Raw genomic sequence first — 17,589 nt, 5'->3', positions numbered from 1 at the left:
CTTCAGTTCCATAAGGCTTTATTTTATGCAAATGAACATGTACACTTAGAGCCATAAAGGGAGGTAATCAAAAGCAATTAATTCAATAAAACTTTGTACTATTTTAATCAATACTCGAACCTAAAACAAATTGAGAAGATAATCATTGGAAGTAGAATTTAACAAGAAATTATAATATTTTATGTTAAAACCACTCCAGAGATCACAGGAGCAAGTTTAGGACACAAAATGCATTGCAGAGATTTTTTTTTCAAATGGAAGCAATATACATAAACAATATTCTTACCACAGGTTCCAGACAACCAAACACAGCTGCATACAGTAACATCTTTCCTATTCGAACATGTACTGGTAGTGCTGCCAAATGGTGTCCCAGCGGGGTTAACTTCTCCCCTTCCACACATGCCCCTATCATATACAACAGGGACATTGCTCTGCTAACTACCTGGGACTGAGGGGGGTCCAGTGCCTGAGACAAGAATTCTTCTGGTTTACCATAGTCACATTTCTGGAAAATATTACATATTTGTTCGCTTAGAAAGATAACAACAAAACAGATTGGGAATAACCAGCAAAATTTATCTGCAATGTGTCAAAAAAAAGATAAGAAAGGCAGTAACAACATCTAATAATGGAAACTAACAAGTTGGCACGTATCTGTCCGGTAAATTTAGACAATAACTAGAGCTGCTATTGAGAAAAGCGCATGTCTCCCACAACTGCCTAATCATCTGAATAGTTATGTATCTGAGTCAACCCTGCACCAATACATGTATCACTGACATCTGTATTTTCTAGGGATGGGAACGAATACTCTAATATTCGAATATTCGAAAATCGGTCGAATATTCGAATATGAAAATCAAATTCGAATATTCGTAAATTATTTTATATTTTTTTTTTTCAAAATAAGTAACATTGATTTTGGGCAATATGAGCATGCTAATTCTACAGAATAAAACCATGTCATGTTTGTTTATCGCGTATCAAAAGATGTCCAATTAACAAGAAAATAGCAATGCATAAATGGCAGGGGCCATCGTTACGGATTAACAGTTTGCAACAGGCGTCAATGTGTCAGATGCATGTCAGAAGATGGCCAATTAACAAGAAAATTGCAAGGCATAATTACCTGGAGTCATCGCTACGGATTAACAGTTTGTATTAGGCGTAAATGTGATATCTTTTTATCTTTTGTTCATTTTTATTGTCGGTCTTTTCACAATATTTTGTACGACGTTTCAGACCATCCGCAGAATCGGTTTTCATCCGCCATCGGCCGTATTCGAATTAAATTTTAAAGTACTTTATAATAAAATCAAGAAATAACATATGATTGATGTTAAAGGAGGTTTAAGTCTGCCTTACTTGCTTTTTACACGACGATTGAAAATTTTCAAAATGGCGGCGGTAATACAACAGCGCGTCACGTGTTTAAATGGGACGGCCTGCTATTTTTAGATAAAATTGCGACGGTCTAAATTATAATCGTTTTGATGTTTTGTATCATTTTGAAGCTAAAACACTGAATTAGTTAAATCTGTTCATGATTATACTGACAGAATCGTGAAATAAAACTCTAGGATCGGCGGGTTTTGCTAGGTAGGATCGGGTTACTACGTACGATGATCCACGCTTTAAACAAATGAATACGCTGTGTATATGCTAATCACTTAATAAGACTTTAAAGCTTCCATTAAAACAAACCGAATATTCGAATATATTCGAATATGGCAAACCGAATATTCGAATATTGATTTCAGTATTCGTTCCCATCCCTAGTATTTTCGGTAATTCAAGGGCCATAATTCTGAAGTGCCTGGGTTGATTTGGCTAGTTATCAAACTTGGCCGAGGACTTATTGGCAAACACATTTTGTTCAAGTTTGGTGAAGATCGGATGAGAAATGTTCGACTTAGAGCACGGACAAGATTTGTGACAGACAGACACACGGACACACACAGACAGGAGTATATCAATATGTCTCACACCACAGTGGTGTGGGAGACATAACAAGTCTGGTTAATAACCCTAGTAACATGGATTGCAACTGTAATCCCCACTTTAGAACAGTTACAGTTAAATATCAGTTATGGAGGCACCAATACTAAATACAATATGGTTAAAATTTATATCTCATCACCTTAAAAAATGTTAACTTTCATTAATTACTAAAATGGTTTGATATTTATACATTTCTTTGTGAATACTGTGGGAAAGAAATCTGTAAGTACCAAAAGTGACTTGTTGATGTAGAAGTACCTACCATGATATGTAAACATAATTCTTCCAGGGGCACCCTAAGTAGTTCTGGGATGGTGAAAGGTTTCATGCTGTCATACCTGCAAGCATATAAATCAGCATAAACAATACAGAGTGTATGTGCGTGTGTGTGTTCAGGTTTAGAATCAATTTTTTTGTCATATAAACAAGGGTATCTACTTGTAGCAGTAAGCACAATGCCAAACTTTACCGTGCTGCCTCACGGGAATAACATGCATTAGACATGTGACATGATACCCCACCCAGATTTACACTACCACCGGGCTGACCAGTCCTTGAACTATCCTCGAAATGCTAAGTGCCCAGCAAGGAAACTACTAGTACCATTTTTCACTCATGAAAGGCTTGACAGATTTAAATAATTTTTAATACACAGGTGTAACATCTTAAAATACAGGTCAAGTTTGACTTTGAGGTCAGTAGGTAAAAGGTCAAGGTCACAATGACCCGGAACAGTTAAACGGTTTCCGGATGATAACTTGAGAACGCTTGGGCCAAGGATCATAAATTTTGGTACACAGGTGTAACATCATTATTAGTTATTGGTCAAATTGAGCAGTGTTCCATAAAAAATTAACCAACATTTATTACAAAATCTGACCCCAGTGAGCTTCACCTTTGAGGTACCTGACCCTAAAGCAAAAGATGTCTGTTCCTTACAAATATCAATCCTTACGCAATGTTCGATTATTATAGGGGCAGTGGTTTAAAAGATTGTGTGAAACTGAGGAGCTTGAAATAGAACTTAAATACTTGACCCAAAATGACCTCGACCTTTAGAATATCTGACCCTAAATTTACAGATGTCTGCTACATTCCAAGACCAATCGTTATGTGAATTCTGATGATAAATGGGGTAGTAGTTTAGAAGATATAGTGAAACTGTGAAGCATGCCATAAAACTTTAACCAGAATGCAACAGAGATGGTAACAGCAATGCCAGGGTGAGTACAAAAGCCCTCCTTATTCTTTGAATAGTCAAGCTAAAAACTATTAAAGATAAACATCAATGTCAATTCTTACGTTTGTTTGGTGAAAAGTCTAAAACAGATTCCATCTCTCACACGTCCAGCCCTTCCTTGTCTTTGTTTGGCACTGGCTTTACTGATAAACACTTCCTCTAGAGCATTCATCTGGCTTGTCTCTATATACCTGAAATATTGGTTTCAATCTACACATTCTACTGCAACTATTTTTTTATTTTTCTTAAACGCTATGACCATACTGGAAAACACAGACTTTGACATAAGAATGTACAAAATTTTAATATACTGTTTTTAGATAAAATATTCCATTTTGATGAAGTTTGAAATCAAATGTTGATAGATAAAGGATGTATATTTCTGTTTAAATTTTTATAGATATCTTGAATATAACAACAAATGGAAAATATTCTAAAAAATTGTTACTGACTGATATCTCCATGTAGCAATGCTTACTGAAATGTTGTTTTTTTACCAGCTGATTATTGTTGTGAAATATTGCTTCCTTCACTGAAACTTGTTACTTTGTTTAATAAATATTTCCTTATACGAATCCTAGTGATTACCTATTTTCTTTGACCTTTCCAGCATCAATAACAAACACAACATCAGGAATCGTGATACCAGTCTCCGCAATGTTTGTGGCAAGTACAATCTTACGAACACCTGCTGGCGGGATGGTGAAGGCCTGGGCCTGGTCAGAGGAGGACAACACAGAATGTAGGGCTATAATTCTATATCTGTAATATGATCAATCATACTTATTATGGCTGTGTATAAAATGAGTGTATCAAAATATACCCTTTTACTTCTTTATATACTATTAGGATGCTATGAAGAGAAATCTTCAGCAATAAAAAACAGAGGGGGAACATACATAGCAACTGGCCACAATTTCTAAATGCTTCAAGATTTCACACCCTATGTGATTTAGTGTTTTACCTACTTTTTCCATGCAGCTGTAATAAAGTCAGTCTCTTTATAACATTTTTTATGAAAAAGGGCCTGATATATACCTGTTGGTCTACAGGAATAAATACTGAAAAATGTGTGTGATTTTTTGGAAAAAATGATAAACACCAAATACATAAGTCACTCACCTTATCATGACTGTTTGACCATGAATATATGTTTTACATACTGAATCACGAATGGTAATAACGGTGTTCAATATCAACTAGATCCCCCATAAATAGGCCAAGTGCCACAATTTTCATAAATTTGTGAGAGAGCATAAATGATGCTACAGACCAAGTTTTATGAAGACCCACCAAGCACTTCATGAGAAGTCATTTAAGGTTTTTCTATTATTAGCTCTAGCAAACCCCAAAAATGGGGCCTTTGAACAAACTTTGAGGAGGACCTTATAAAGATACTATAGTTTGATGATATCAATAGCTCAAGCAGCCCCTAAAAGGGGCAGAGTGCCCCTATTTGAACAAAAGTTGGAGAGGACCTTATAACGATGCTACAGACCAAATCTGGTGAAGATTCATCAAGCAGTTCATGAGAAGAAATTGTTTAAAGTTTTTTTTTTTACTTTTTTAAGTATCAGTGGCACCTTAAAAAGGGCTGAGCTTCCCCATTTGCAAAACTTACAATGATAGAATTTGATGAAGATCATGAGCAGTCATTCAAAGGTATATCTACTTTTAAGCCCCAGTGACCCCTAAAAGGGGCCAATTGTCCCCATTTGAATTGCCATTGAGAAGACTTTATAATGATACAGACAAAGCATGATGATCCAGCAGTTGATGAGAAGTCGTTTTAATGAGTTTTTTTAGCTCTAGCAGACATTAAAAGGGCAGAGTTTCTCTATTTGTCAAAGAGAACCTTATAACAGTGCTGTACATCCAGCAGTCCATGAGAAGAAGGCATTAACAGATTTTCTATTTTTAGCTGTAAGGACTCCTAAAAGGGGTCAAGAAGAACCATTTGAACAAACTTCAGAAAGGACCTTGCCAGGATGCTACAGACCAAGTTTTGTGCAAATCTGACCAGAGATGTCATCTGAAGAAAAGTGTGGATGCACAAATGACAAACGGATGGCAGATTGTAATCGGTCACAATAGCTCATTACTAGAACTTCTTGCTCAGGTGAGCTAACCTGGGTATCATAAAAAAAGTAATAACAGGACATTAATGTCTGAACAACATACACATGTCTCCTTCATTCTGATATATGATTTGTAGTTTTAATATTGTTCAGCCAAAAAAAGGGGAATAACTGGACATGAAAGACTCTATGATATGTGCATGCCTACTTCATGCTGACAGACAGACAACCTGAAACCAGTATACCCCCCTTACAACTTTGTTGTTGGGGGTACAATAATATTCAAACATGAAAGTCCTGATAATATGCGCATGTCCATTTCATGCTGATGAATTTATTTAAGCTGCATTAAATTAGATGAATGAAAACTTTGGGGGTGAACAAAAAAAAAAAGATACAAATCCTTGATAACTTTAGCAAATTCAGTTTCATAAAGTGTTCTATGTCACCTTAAAAGGAAACAAATTAAAATCACCAGGATCAATTTAAGCTCATGAAAACAATTTAAAGCCAGTGAAAGATTGAAAATTGTTCATTTACCTTTTATGATCTGCAAATTTGCGATCACTGTTCAAAGTTTCATACAACTCTGTTATGTCAGCAAGACCAGGAAGAAATATCAATACTGCTCCATCTAGGTGTGAGTAGTGATCACTCTTGTTCAGATACACTAATATATCCTGCAAATACTCTAAATATTCAGCAGCAATCAAAGCTCACTTTTGTTCAAATTAAGAAGTAATAAATAAGTTTTGCATTAAAAACAGAACTATAATATTGTGCGTTTTAATCAACCTGCCCCGCCAGATCGAATAAAACACAATATTACAGGGTGAAGTCCTTTACCTATTAGCCTGTATTTCAGAAACTAAAAACATTTTATTTATTTTAGGTTGATAGAGAACAAAGCTTGAAGTTTATTTGAATCACGGTCAAATCCATTTCCTGGAAAACTTGGAACTGGTGTCTTCATGTATGGTTGTAATCCCAGCAGGGCTAAAACCTGTCATCCCCAGCTTGAGCGGAACCTCAGCAAGGCTCAAACCTGTCATCCCCTGCTTGAGTGGAACATCAGCAAGGCTCAAACCTGTCATCCCCAGCTTGAGCGGAACATCAGCAAGGCTCAAACCTGTCATCCCCAGCTTGAGCGGAACCTCAGCAAGGCTCAAACCTGTCATCCCCTGCTTGAGTGGAACATCAGCAAGGCGCAAACCTGTCATCCCCAGCTTGAGCGGAAGATCAGCAAGGCTCAAACCTGTCATCCCCAGCTTGAGCGGAACATCAGCAAGGCTCAAACCTGTCATTCCCAGCTTGAGTGGCATCCTAGCAAGGCTCAAACCCGTCATTCCCAGCTTGAGTGGAATACCAGCAGGGCTTAAACATTAGACCTCTAGCTTGAGTGGAATACCAGTAGGATTCAAACCTGTGTTCTCCAGCTTGAGCAGAACACCAGCAGGGCTTAAACTTGTGACCTCCTGCTTGGGTGGAATCTCAGCTGGGCTAAAACATGTGATCTCCAGCTCGAGTGGAATACCAGCAAGACTCAAAGCTGTGATATCCAGCTTGAGTTGAATCTCAGCAGGTCTCAAACCTGTGATTGCCAGCTTGAGTGAAATACCAGCAGGGCTTAAACCTGTGATTGCCAGCTTGGGTGGGATCTCTAGCTTGAGTGGAATACCAGCAAGGCTCAAACCTGTGATATCCAGCTTGAGTGGAATCTCAGCAGGGCTCAAACATGTGATCTCTTGCTTGAGTGGAATACCAGCAAGGCTCAAACCTGTGATATCCAGCTTGAGTGGAATCTCAGCAGGGCTCAAACATGTGATCTCTTGCTTGAGTGGAATACCAGCAAGGCTCAAACATGTGATATCCAGCTTATGTGGAATCTCAGCAGGGCTCAAACCTGTGATTGCCAGCGTGAGTGGAATACCAGTAGGGCTCAAACTTGTGATCTCAAGTTTGAGTGGAATCTCAGCTGGGCTCAAACCTGTAACTGCCAACTTGAGTGTAATCCTAACAGGGCTCAAACCTGTGATCTCAAGCTTGAGCAGAACACCAGCAGGGCTCAAACTTGTGATCTCCAGCTTGAGTGGAATACCAGCAGGGCTAAAACCTCTGACCTCCAGCTTGAGTAGAATACCAGAATGGCTCAAACATGTGATCCCCAGCTTGAGTGGAATACAAGTATGGCTCAAACCTGTGATCTCCAGCTTGAGTGGAATCTCAGCAGGGCTCAAACATGTGATTTCCAGCTTGAGTGGAATCCCAACAGGGCTCAAACCTGTGATCTCCAGCTTGAGTGGAATCTCAGCAGGGCTCAAACATGTGATCTCCAGCTTGAGTGGAATCTCAGCAGGGCTAAAACCTGTGTTCTCCATCTTGAGCATAATACCAACAGGGCTCAAACCTGTGACTCCAGTTTGAGCGAAATACCAGCAGGGCTCAAACCTGTGATCGCCAACTTGAGTGGAATACCAAAGGGCTAAAACCTGTGTACTCCAGCTTGAGTGGAATACCAGCAGGGCTAATACCTGTGATCTCCAGCTTGAGTGGAATCTCAGCAGGGCTCAAACTTGTGATCTCCATCTTGACTGGAATCCTAACAGGGCTCAAACCTGTGATCTCAAGCTTGAGTGGAACACCAGCAGGGCTCAAACTTGTGATCTCCAGCTTGAGTGGAATACCAGCAGAGATCAAACCTGTGATCTTCATCTTGAGTGGAATCCTAACAGGGCTCAAACCTTTGATCTCAAGCTTGAGAGGAACACCAGCAGGGCTTAAACTTGTGATCTCCAGCTTGAGTGGAATACCAACAGAACTGAAACCTGTGATCTCCAGCTTGAGAGGAACACCAGCAAAGCTCAAACCTGTGATTTCCATCTTTAGTGGAATACCAACAGAGTTCAAACTTGTGACCTCTAGCTTGAGTGGAAGACAAGCAGGGCTCAAACCTGTGTTCTCAAGCTTGATTGGAATCCTTGCAGGGCTCAAACCTGTGTTCCCAAGCTTGAATGGAATACCAGTAGGGCTGAAACCTTTGTTCTCCAGCTCGAGTGGAATCTCAGCAAGGCTGAAACCTGTGATCACCAGCTTGAGTGGAAAACCAGTAGGGCTCAAATCTGTGATCTCCAGCTTGAGTGGAATACCAGAAGGGCTCAAACCTGTGATCTCTAACTTGAGTGGAATACCAGCAGAGCTGAAACTTGTGTTCCCCATTTTGAGCATAATACCAACAGGGCTCAAACCTGTGATCTCCAGTTTGAGCGAAATACCAGCAGGGCTCAAACCTGTGATCGCCAGCTTGAGCGAAATACAAGAAGGGCTCAAACAGATTTAGCAAAATACCAGCAGGGCTCCCGTTCTTCCCTAATCATGTACGCAAAATCATACATTATATGTAAAAAAAATTCTAAATAATCACAACACAGACATTGAATAACAGCCTACTTATATAATATTATCATATCAACTAAATCTTGTCTATGATATAGACATAAGACAGAAAATGAGTCTGAAGGTTTGTACATTGTTTTATATATTGCAACAATGAAACATTTGATATACAAACCACAATGAGGTCCATATTTATTCTCTTCATGTTCATTCTGGTGATTGTATTCCTAGTCTTCAAACTGTATTTGTCTGCAGACAGGTTTGTCTATAATATAAAAACAGGTGACCTCACAAAATGGGAAAACAATAAAAGCATTTCTATCATTTCAGTTGTTGATTTGTACAATTATGTATTTGGACTGACTACCAAATCATATAAAACAAGGAGCTGCATTTTCAAAACGCAAAATCATGCCCAAAGATGTTTTTTTTTTTTTTTTTTTTTTTTGTTGTTTTTTTTGGAGGTTTTAGGTTTAAAGGTGAAGGTCTGTTGTGTTTGAGATGAAATAAACTGGGTTATTTATGCAGGCTGCAGGACCAAAATGTTGTTTATTAATGTTTTAAAGTTTGAAGGTGAAAGTAATGAGGGTCAAAGTCATTTATATATAAATCAGTTTGTAGGTCTTGCCACGAGGACTGTTGAGTGTGGATTTGAACTAAATCAGGTCATTAATGTGGGCTGTAGGCAATCTGGTTTGTACGGACAGATGAAGGTCAAGGTCATCTATATATAGGTCAGTTTGTAGGTCTTGCCGAAAGGTTTGTTGACTGCGAGTATAAACTAAATTGGGTCAATTACGTGGGCTAAAGATCCATAAATGTTGTTTATTAAGGTTTTAAGTTTGTAGATGAAGGTCAAATGAGGGTCAAGGTTATTTATTCATTGGTCAGTTTGTAGGTCTTCCCACAAGGTTTTTTGAGTGTGAGTATGAACTACATTGGGTCATTTTTGTAAACTGTAGGACCAAAAATGTTGTTTACAAAGGTTTTAAGTTTGAAGGTGAAGGTCATATGAGAGTCAAGGTCATTTATATACGGGTTAGTTTGTAGGTCTTGCCACAAGGATTGTTAAGTAAGAGTATAAACTAAATCGGTTCATTAATGTGGGCTGTAGGCAAGTACAGACGGACAAAAGGACTAGCCGACAGATGGACAGTTCAATTGCTGTATGCCCAGAGTCATAAAAAGATGCACTGAATAACATCATTCTGATACCAGACTTCATCATTTTAACATTGATACTAGAAAACCAGCCTCAAGTTCCTGAGGTTCCTGCTCAGCATATCAATGCAGTAATTTAATGGTTAAAAGTCTGTATAAATAAACTACAACTTCAACTTAGAGTTAAATGGTCAAAAATCACTATATGCATGCCTATCTGGGCCCAAACATTTTAGGAAAAGGAATTCTTTTCTTCACAATATATCTAAAACTGTTTAGTTAACAAATATAAGATAGATTTAAATGTTATTTCAGTAATACCTGATCAATGGTGGATATATCATCCACTGTCCAGAATACATCTACCTGGCTCTGATTACCTCCCTTTTCTGTTATATTTATAGTAGCACTTTCCTCCTGAAACATATAACCATATTTTCAGTTAGAATGAGCTTCCTTCAAAATAACTATGTAATATATAATAACACTGTATTTCAATTCCAATAAATTATATTGACCTCAAGGTGGAGCATTTCTGAAGTCCAAATGCTTGTTTAAACATGTTATTTCCCCATATGAGATGCATGCATCCCACCATAAGCTCCTAATAGGAAGCATGTGCCGAGATGGACCATTTAACATATGCTGTTCTAACAAAAGCTTCCAGCGAATAATGTATTCAAAGAGGAATATATATGTATAGATATATGTAAATTCAAATGTATACAACACAGGATCGATCAAAACAAAGCTAAAGTGATATAGAGCCCAATTTTTTTAGCTCTTGTGGTCCCAAAGTGGCCAAGCAACCCCATTTAAACAAACTTGGGAAAAGACCTTATAACAATGCTATAGACCAAGTTTGATGAAGATCCATCGAGCGGTTCATGAGAAGAAGTCGTTAAAATCTATTTTCAATTTATCCATGCCAGGACACTAAAATTGTTGATGCAGGAAATTGAATGAAAAACTGGATGCCAGACCATCTACCTATACCAAAGGTTCACCCTGAAGAAGTTCAGGTGAGCAAAAAACAAGATATAAGCCAAGTACAGAGTGATTTTCAGTTGGGTATAAAACTAAACCGTGATTCAATTCTTCCATAAAGTTTTGTTTTTTTTAAGCATACTGTTCAGACATACTGGATTGTTTCAGCTTAAACTTGTACTTTTCTGATACTTCAGCTATATCACAGTAGTTATATATAGAAATCTGCTGGAAAATAACTTTTGATTTATTTAGATGACAGTTTTATGGGAAAATAAACATCTGAATACATACTATTAGACTAGGATTTACCATATACATGCACAAAAAAATAAAATCTTTTTTTTTTTTTTTTTTTTTTTTTTTTTGTTTGAGGCCCTTGGAGGGTAACCCCGTTTATTTATTTTTTTTTTACATAAGTCACAAAAACAACAGTGGTACAGAGGTAATTAATGTACATAAATATTTAACGATATGCATATTACTCCCCACTTAAAAGAAATTGTGTGACTAATAACATTTTAAAGTACAAATAATTCTAACTATTTCAGAACCTTTCGAAGTTGTATAACGAGGCGTTACTTTTGATGAATCTAGAGCCCGTTCTTCCAAAAACTACTATATCCGTATTTTTTTGATTACAGAAGATTTTCTTTTCTAGTCTTATTCCAATGCCGAAAAAATCAAAATCCAAAGGAACAAGACCAAAAACGTGGGATGTGCTTGATAAGAGAGACAACTCTTGAGACCTTAAGTACTTTGTTAACTAAGGGAGACAAATGCTATTATTTATCCAAAATACCCCTGACTTACAATAAAGTTCAAAAAGAATAAAAGATTAAGATCAGGAGAGTATTGTGCATGTCAAAAAACAGCATATTACAGTTTGAAGTATTATTTCAAAACATGAATGTATCACATTAAAGAGTCATATTGTCAGTGCAGTGCAGTGGAGACCTACCTTAATTGGATAAGAGTACTTAGTCTTCATTGACAAGTAGGGTGGTGTAATTTCCCCAAATTGAATTAAATTTCAACATTTTATTGTCTTTTTTGGCATTATACAGTTCTGTTTTAATTAAGAGTTGTACTTGGCGTTTAAATAGCAAAGTGCTAGGAACTATATTTTTCATTTTACATCTATAAATGGTCCATTTTGCAGCTAGAATTATGTTTGTTATAGCTGTACTAAATGTTGTGTTTCCTAATATAATATCTACATTTGACCAATCTGGTACTATTGCAGGACACTTGGCTGTTAACCACTCTTTTGCATTATGCCAGAAAGTTGAAGTTTCATGACAATCAATAAACAAATGTTTTAAAGTTTCTCTAGATGTGTTACAAAAACTACATAAATCATTTCTTATTCCCATTTTCTGTAATATACAATTAGTACCTAGTATTCTATGGTTAATTCTAAACTGTAGCCACTGTAACATAGGGTCTTTTGTAACAGAAAAGGGCAGTTTATATAAAGATTTCCAGTCAAGATTTGCAGCAGGGTTCAGCTCATCACACCATTTCCTCTTTGAGGTTGGAAAAACACTAGGGTTGCATAAAAAGTCATAAATATTTCTACATCCCTTGATTTGAGAATTTATTATTTTAACGGTCAAAGGTTGCATTGGAGTAGGTTCTTTTGTTGCTAATGAGTAATGTTTAAAGTACCAATAAAGCTTCTCATTGCTTCTATTATACTTCTATATTCTAAAAAGTTTGTATTTATATTGAATAACCTAACGAAATCTTCAAAAGACAGAAAATTACCATTTCTGTCCAGAAAATCATTAACAAAAACAATACCTTTTCTTACATATCTGGGAAAACAAACACATGTGCCTCCCACCTTAAACATGTTATTGTGCCATACTGGCAGATGGCAAAATTCCACCCAAGACTTTGGATATTTTGCATTCAGTTTAAGAAAACCTGTGAAAACATCTTTCCAGAACTTATTTTTACTATATTCATCTTAATTTGACAAAAGTTGCAACCAAATTTAGTCAAATTGTTAATAAACGGTATAGTCTTTGACCATGTTAAAATATTTAGTGTTATAGTTCATGTATCTTCTCAGCCATGTGATTTTTAATGAAGACATAAAAGTTTCAAGATTTATCATTCTCAATCCTCCATATTCGTATGAATTCATAACAATGTTACGTTTTATTTTGTCCGGACCAGAAGACCAAAGGAATTTAAAGAAAATAGTTTGAATTTTTTTGATAGTGCCAAGACTTGGATTAGGCAAGCTCATAATAAGGTGATTTATCTTAGAAAGAGCTAGTGTTTTAATCACTACAACCTTACCTATTGGACTTATTTGTCTCTTTGACCATTGATTAAATAATTTTTTAATTTCCTCAATTTTTTGTAAGTAATTGGCCTCAATTATATTGTTCATATCCAGTGTGAAGTTAACACCAAGTAATTTAAAACATTTTGATTCCCACTGTAAATCGAGATCTGGACAAATTCTTAAGTTACTATTTTTCATGGACCCTATCCAAATTGCTTTTGTTTTTTCTACATTAATTTTTAACCCAGATATCCTAGCAAAATATTCTAAAGTCTGCATAGTATTTGTTAAAGATTTTTCAGTTCCATCTAGCATTATTGAGGTATCATCAGCATATTGTGACAGAAATAAAATCTTAACAAAGAGAGTTAAATCACCGTAACAGGGAAAGGTATGGTTGGACAGAGGTTTGTCGTTTTGCAGAATTTCAGAATTAACAAGCAACTTCAGTGCATCTATCTCCCCTGCTGAATAGGTTGTTTTGTGAATGAGGGAAATATACTTTGAGAGATATAACAATAAAAGGGCAATAACTCTGCAGTTACAGAAGAGATCCTGATAGTTGTGAATGCACCACTGCTGTATCCCCATTTTTTACCAAATCAAGGGGAAAAACTGCTGTTACTAGGTAAATGGGGATAATACTACATGTGAGTAAATGTCCTGTGCAAATCAAAAAGTATGTGAGCTTTGGTGATTCTAGCTAAAATACTTTTTGAATTAAAAGCATTTTCAATTTCGGATGGGTGGATGCATGGATGGAAGAATGAACCAGCCAGACAGACAATGCCAAATCTATATTCCTCCACCTTCAGCGGGGAAAATAAATTTGTTGTAAATTACCTGTACAAGTTGTGACTGTTTCAGTGAATATGGAGAATCTTCATCTAATACATAACCAGTCATCTCTACTGCATCCTCTACATGAAAAACCTGTAAATCACAAATGCATTCATTTATTTTGCATTCTATGACTACTAGGCGAATACAACACAGATCTACTACCATGATTCAAAGCTAAATTATTCTATTTTCATGGTAACTTCTTTATTTTTGTAATTAGTGTAACAACTAAATTCCTTCATAGATGTGCTCTGTTCCTTTCAGAAAAAGTTCTTGATTGCAAAAATTTCGAACATGGGCCTGAAGACTTGTATCGTACTGACTAGTTCTTACCCAAATAGCTAGACTAAATTTGGCTAGTCTAAGAGAATATTTGACTAGTTTTTGTAAATGTAGATCATACCAAGTTTCAAGATGACATAGGACGTGTTTTGAATTTACCTGATTCAAATGAGAAATATTTTGACTTGTTTATGTAAACAGTAGATCTTAACCAGTTTTCAATGATCTGACATAGTGAGAGTTTGATTTGACTGATTTCATAAGAATATTTGACTATGTTTATGTAATAGTAGACCTTAACAGTTTTCAATGATTTGCATAGTGACGTATTGATTGACTAGATTTTGAGAATATTTGACTATGTTTTATGTAAATCAGGTAGATCATTAACCAAGTTTTTCAATGATTACATGGACGTAGTTTGATTTGACCTAGATTCATATGAGAATATTGACTTGTTTATGAAATCAGTTGACTAACCAGTTTCATGATTGACATAGGACGTAGTTTGATTTGACGATTTCTAAGACAGGATTATGACTATGATGATCAAGTTGAAATAGTAGTCTCGTAGTCTCTGAAGTGTTCACAAGGTTTTCCTAAGATTTGACCTAATGACCTATTTTTCCCAAATTCATTCAGTTACAAATTTATACTAGATTTTAGGGAGACAAACAGTTATATCAAGTCTTATGAATATCAGGTAAAATATGTGGCCTCCTGATCGCTAATAATGTCTTTGACCTAGTGACTTAGTTCTGACTTAGATAATCCAGATTTGACCTAAGATTTTATTGAGACAATCATTCTGACAAAGTTTTATGAAGATCAAATAGTAAATGTGGTCTCTAGAGAGTTAACAAGGTTTAATCTATGGTTCTGCCTAATGACCTAAATACCTCAGGTAACTCAGTTCTGAATATGACTTAGATTTCAAACAGACAAACATTCTGACAGTATTTTATGAAGGTCAAGTTGTAAATGTGGCCTCCAGCGTGTGAACAAGGTTTTTCTATGGCTTGACTTATCGACCTAGTTTAAGACTGAGTAACCAAGTTATGAACTTGACTAAATTTTATTGAGACAAACGTTAGTTAGACAGTTCATGAGAAAATATTCTTTGAAGAAACTTTTTAACAGATGGTGAACAATGAGTGATCAAAATAGATCACCTTGAGCATGTTGTGCTCTGATAAGCTAAATCATAAATGACTCAAGAAGTATATAAAATATACCTGAACAGGAAATGTTCGGCCAGGAATGTTGATGATTGGGCAGTGATTGAAGTATGCCGAGAACTTGTCAGCATCTAATGTTGCACTCATCAGGATCACCTTCAGGTCTGACCTTTGCTTGAGAAGTTGTCCAAGAATAATCAGCAAAAAATCAGACTGTACGCTTCGCTCATGTACCTAAAAAGTAGTAAATTTGTAGACTAAAAGAACAAGTTAAGATTCACAGCTATACAATTTGAATAAGTCTGAAGCAAATAATGTAAAAACAAGAGGGTCATGATGACCCTGAATTGCTCACCTGAGTAATATGAGCCACATGTTTAAAATGGCAAACTGACGCTAAAATATTAGAAAGTAGGTCAGTAGGTCACATTCATGGTCACTGAGAGTCTGTTTTAAGACTGGTGTGAAAAACTGTACATGTCATCCAAATTTCAAGGCTGTATCTTAAAAAACAAGAAGTAGGTTAAGGTCACAGTCAAGTAACCCCTAATCACTTCAGGTCATCAGGTAATTATGACTTAGCACTCTAGGAAATATGATTTGATAATTTTATTTATTCCTATATAACTCATATAACAAGTGACACCCAGGGCGGGGCCTCTTTTCACCCCAGAGGCATAATTTGAACAATCTTGTATGAGATCCACTAAGCAATGCTACATACCCAATATCAAAGGCCTAGGCTTTGAACTTTCAGACAAGAAGATTTTTCCCCCTATAGATATTATGTCTATGTTAAATTTGGGAACCCTAGGGCTGGGCCTCTTTTCATCCCAGTGGCATAATTTGAACAATTTTGGTAGAGGAACACTAGGAAAGGCAACATACCAAATATCAAAAGCCTATGCCATGCAGTTTCATGCAAGAAGATTTTTCAAGTTTTTCCTATATAAGTCTATGTAAAACTTGAGACGCCCCGGGGCAGGGCCTCTTTTCACCCCAGGGACATAATTTGAATAATTTTGGTAGAGGACCACAAGGCAATGCTACATACCAAATATCAAAGGCCTAGGTCTTGTGGTTTTAGACAAGAAGATTTTTAAAGTTTTTTCCTATACAAGTCTATGTAAAACTTGTGACCCCCGGGGCGGGGCCTCTTTATACCCCAGGGGCACAATTTGAACGATCTTATAGAGGACCATTAGATGATGTCACATGCCAAATATCAAAGCTCTATGCCTTGCGGTTTTGGATAAGAAGATTTTTAAAGTTTTTCCTTTCGGTTGCCATGTCAACCAGAGTTCTCCATGGAATTCAATTCTTTGAACAATTTTGAAAGGGGGCCACCCAAGGATCATTCATGTTAAGTTTGGTTTAATTCTGTCCAGTGGTTTTCAAGAAGCAGATTTTTTAGAAAATGTTGACGGACGGACGACGCACGTCGCACGACTGTCGACAGACAACGGACATTGATCGGTCACAAAAGCTCACCATGAGCCTTTGGCACAGGAGTGCTAAAAATCCACTTAAAACTGCTAGCGACTTTATGAAACTGTATTTTAGTTTTTGAAGAGATATCCTAAAACAGAAATTTGATTCTTTATACAGCTTGAGTTTGGCTGTCTGAGTACTTCAGCATAGGCAGCTCAACATTCATAGAAAATTAAACTTAAAAGATAGTTTCATTCAATTTAAGGAATTCATTAGCGTTCCACTTGATAATATTCTGCCAAGTAATGAGATGTTGTCATGTGAGAGGACTTCTGTGTGAGATGTGCTTGAGAAGACTTCAGTGTGAGGCTTGTCATTGTGAGGCCAGTACTCTGTGTGAGTCTGCTCATGTGGACAGGTATTCCTGTGGAGATGCTTTCATTGTAGCCGGTACTTCCTGTGTAGTGCTTGTCTTGTGAGCAGTACTTCCTGTGAGAGCTTGTATTGTGAGGCACAGTATTCTTGAGAGATGCTTCTCAATGTTTGCTCATACAGTGTTACTCTTTGAGTTGTTTCTTGTGGAATGCTGCCTTGTATGTTGCTCATGCAGGTGTTGCCCTTTGTGAGTATTCTGTGAGAATGCTTGCTCTTTTAAATGTTTGCTCACTGCCAGGTGTTTGCCCTTTGTGA

General features: G+C 36.7%; 1 protein-coding gene across 2 annotated transcripts in view; it reads right to left on the bottom strand.

Annotated features, from left to right (window-relative positions):
* Positions 1-17,589, bottom strand: part of LOC123552813 (ATP-dependent RNA helicase dhx29-like) — an 89,567-nt gene that overhangs the window by 14,389 nt on the left and 57,589 nt on the right. For both annotated transcript variants that reach the window (XM_053540932.1, XM_053540933.1), the window contains exons 17-25: positions 15,526-15,702; positions 14,009-14,098; positions 10,198-10,293; positions 8,891-8,980; positions 5,863-6,002; positions 3,833-4,006; positions 3,307-3,435; positions 2,267-2,342; positions 287-508 (exon numbers count right to left, since the gene is read on the bottom strand). In XM_053540932.1, coding sequence (XP_053396907.1) covers positions 287-508; positions 2,267-2,342; positions 3,307-3,435; positions 3,833-4,006; positions 5,863-6,002; positions 8,891-8,980; positions 10,198-10,293; positions 14,009-14,098; positions 15,526-15,702 — 1,194 coding nt within the window. The remainder of the gene's footprint in view (positions 1-286; positions 509-2,266; positions 2,343-3,306; positions 3,436-3,832; positions 4,007-5,862; positions 6,003-8,890; positions 8,981-10,197; positions 10,294-14,008; positions 14,099-15,525; positions 15,703-17,589) is intronic.

This window comes from Mercenaria mercenaria, chromosome 4 (genome assembly GCF_021730395.1).
Source record: "Mercenaria mercenaria strain notata chromosome 4, MADL_Memer_1, whole genome shotgun sequence".
Lineage (NCBI taxonomy): Eukaryota > Metazoa > Mollusca > Bivalvia > Venerida > Veneridae > Mercenaria > Mercenaria mercenaria.
The sequence above is the reverse complement of the archived record's forward strand: the minus strand, read 5'-3'. Positions and strand labels throughout refer to the sequence as shown.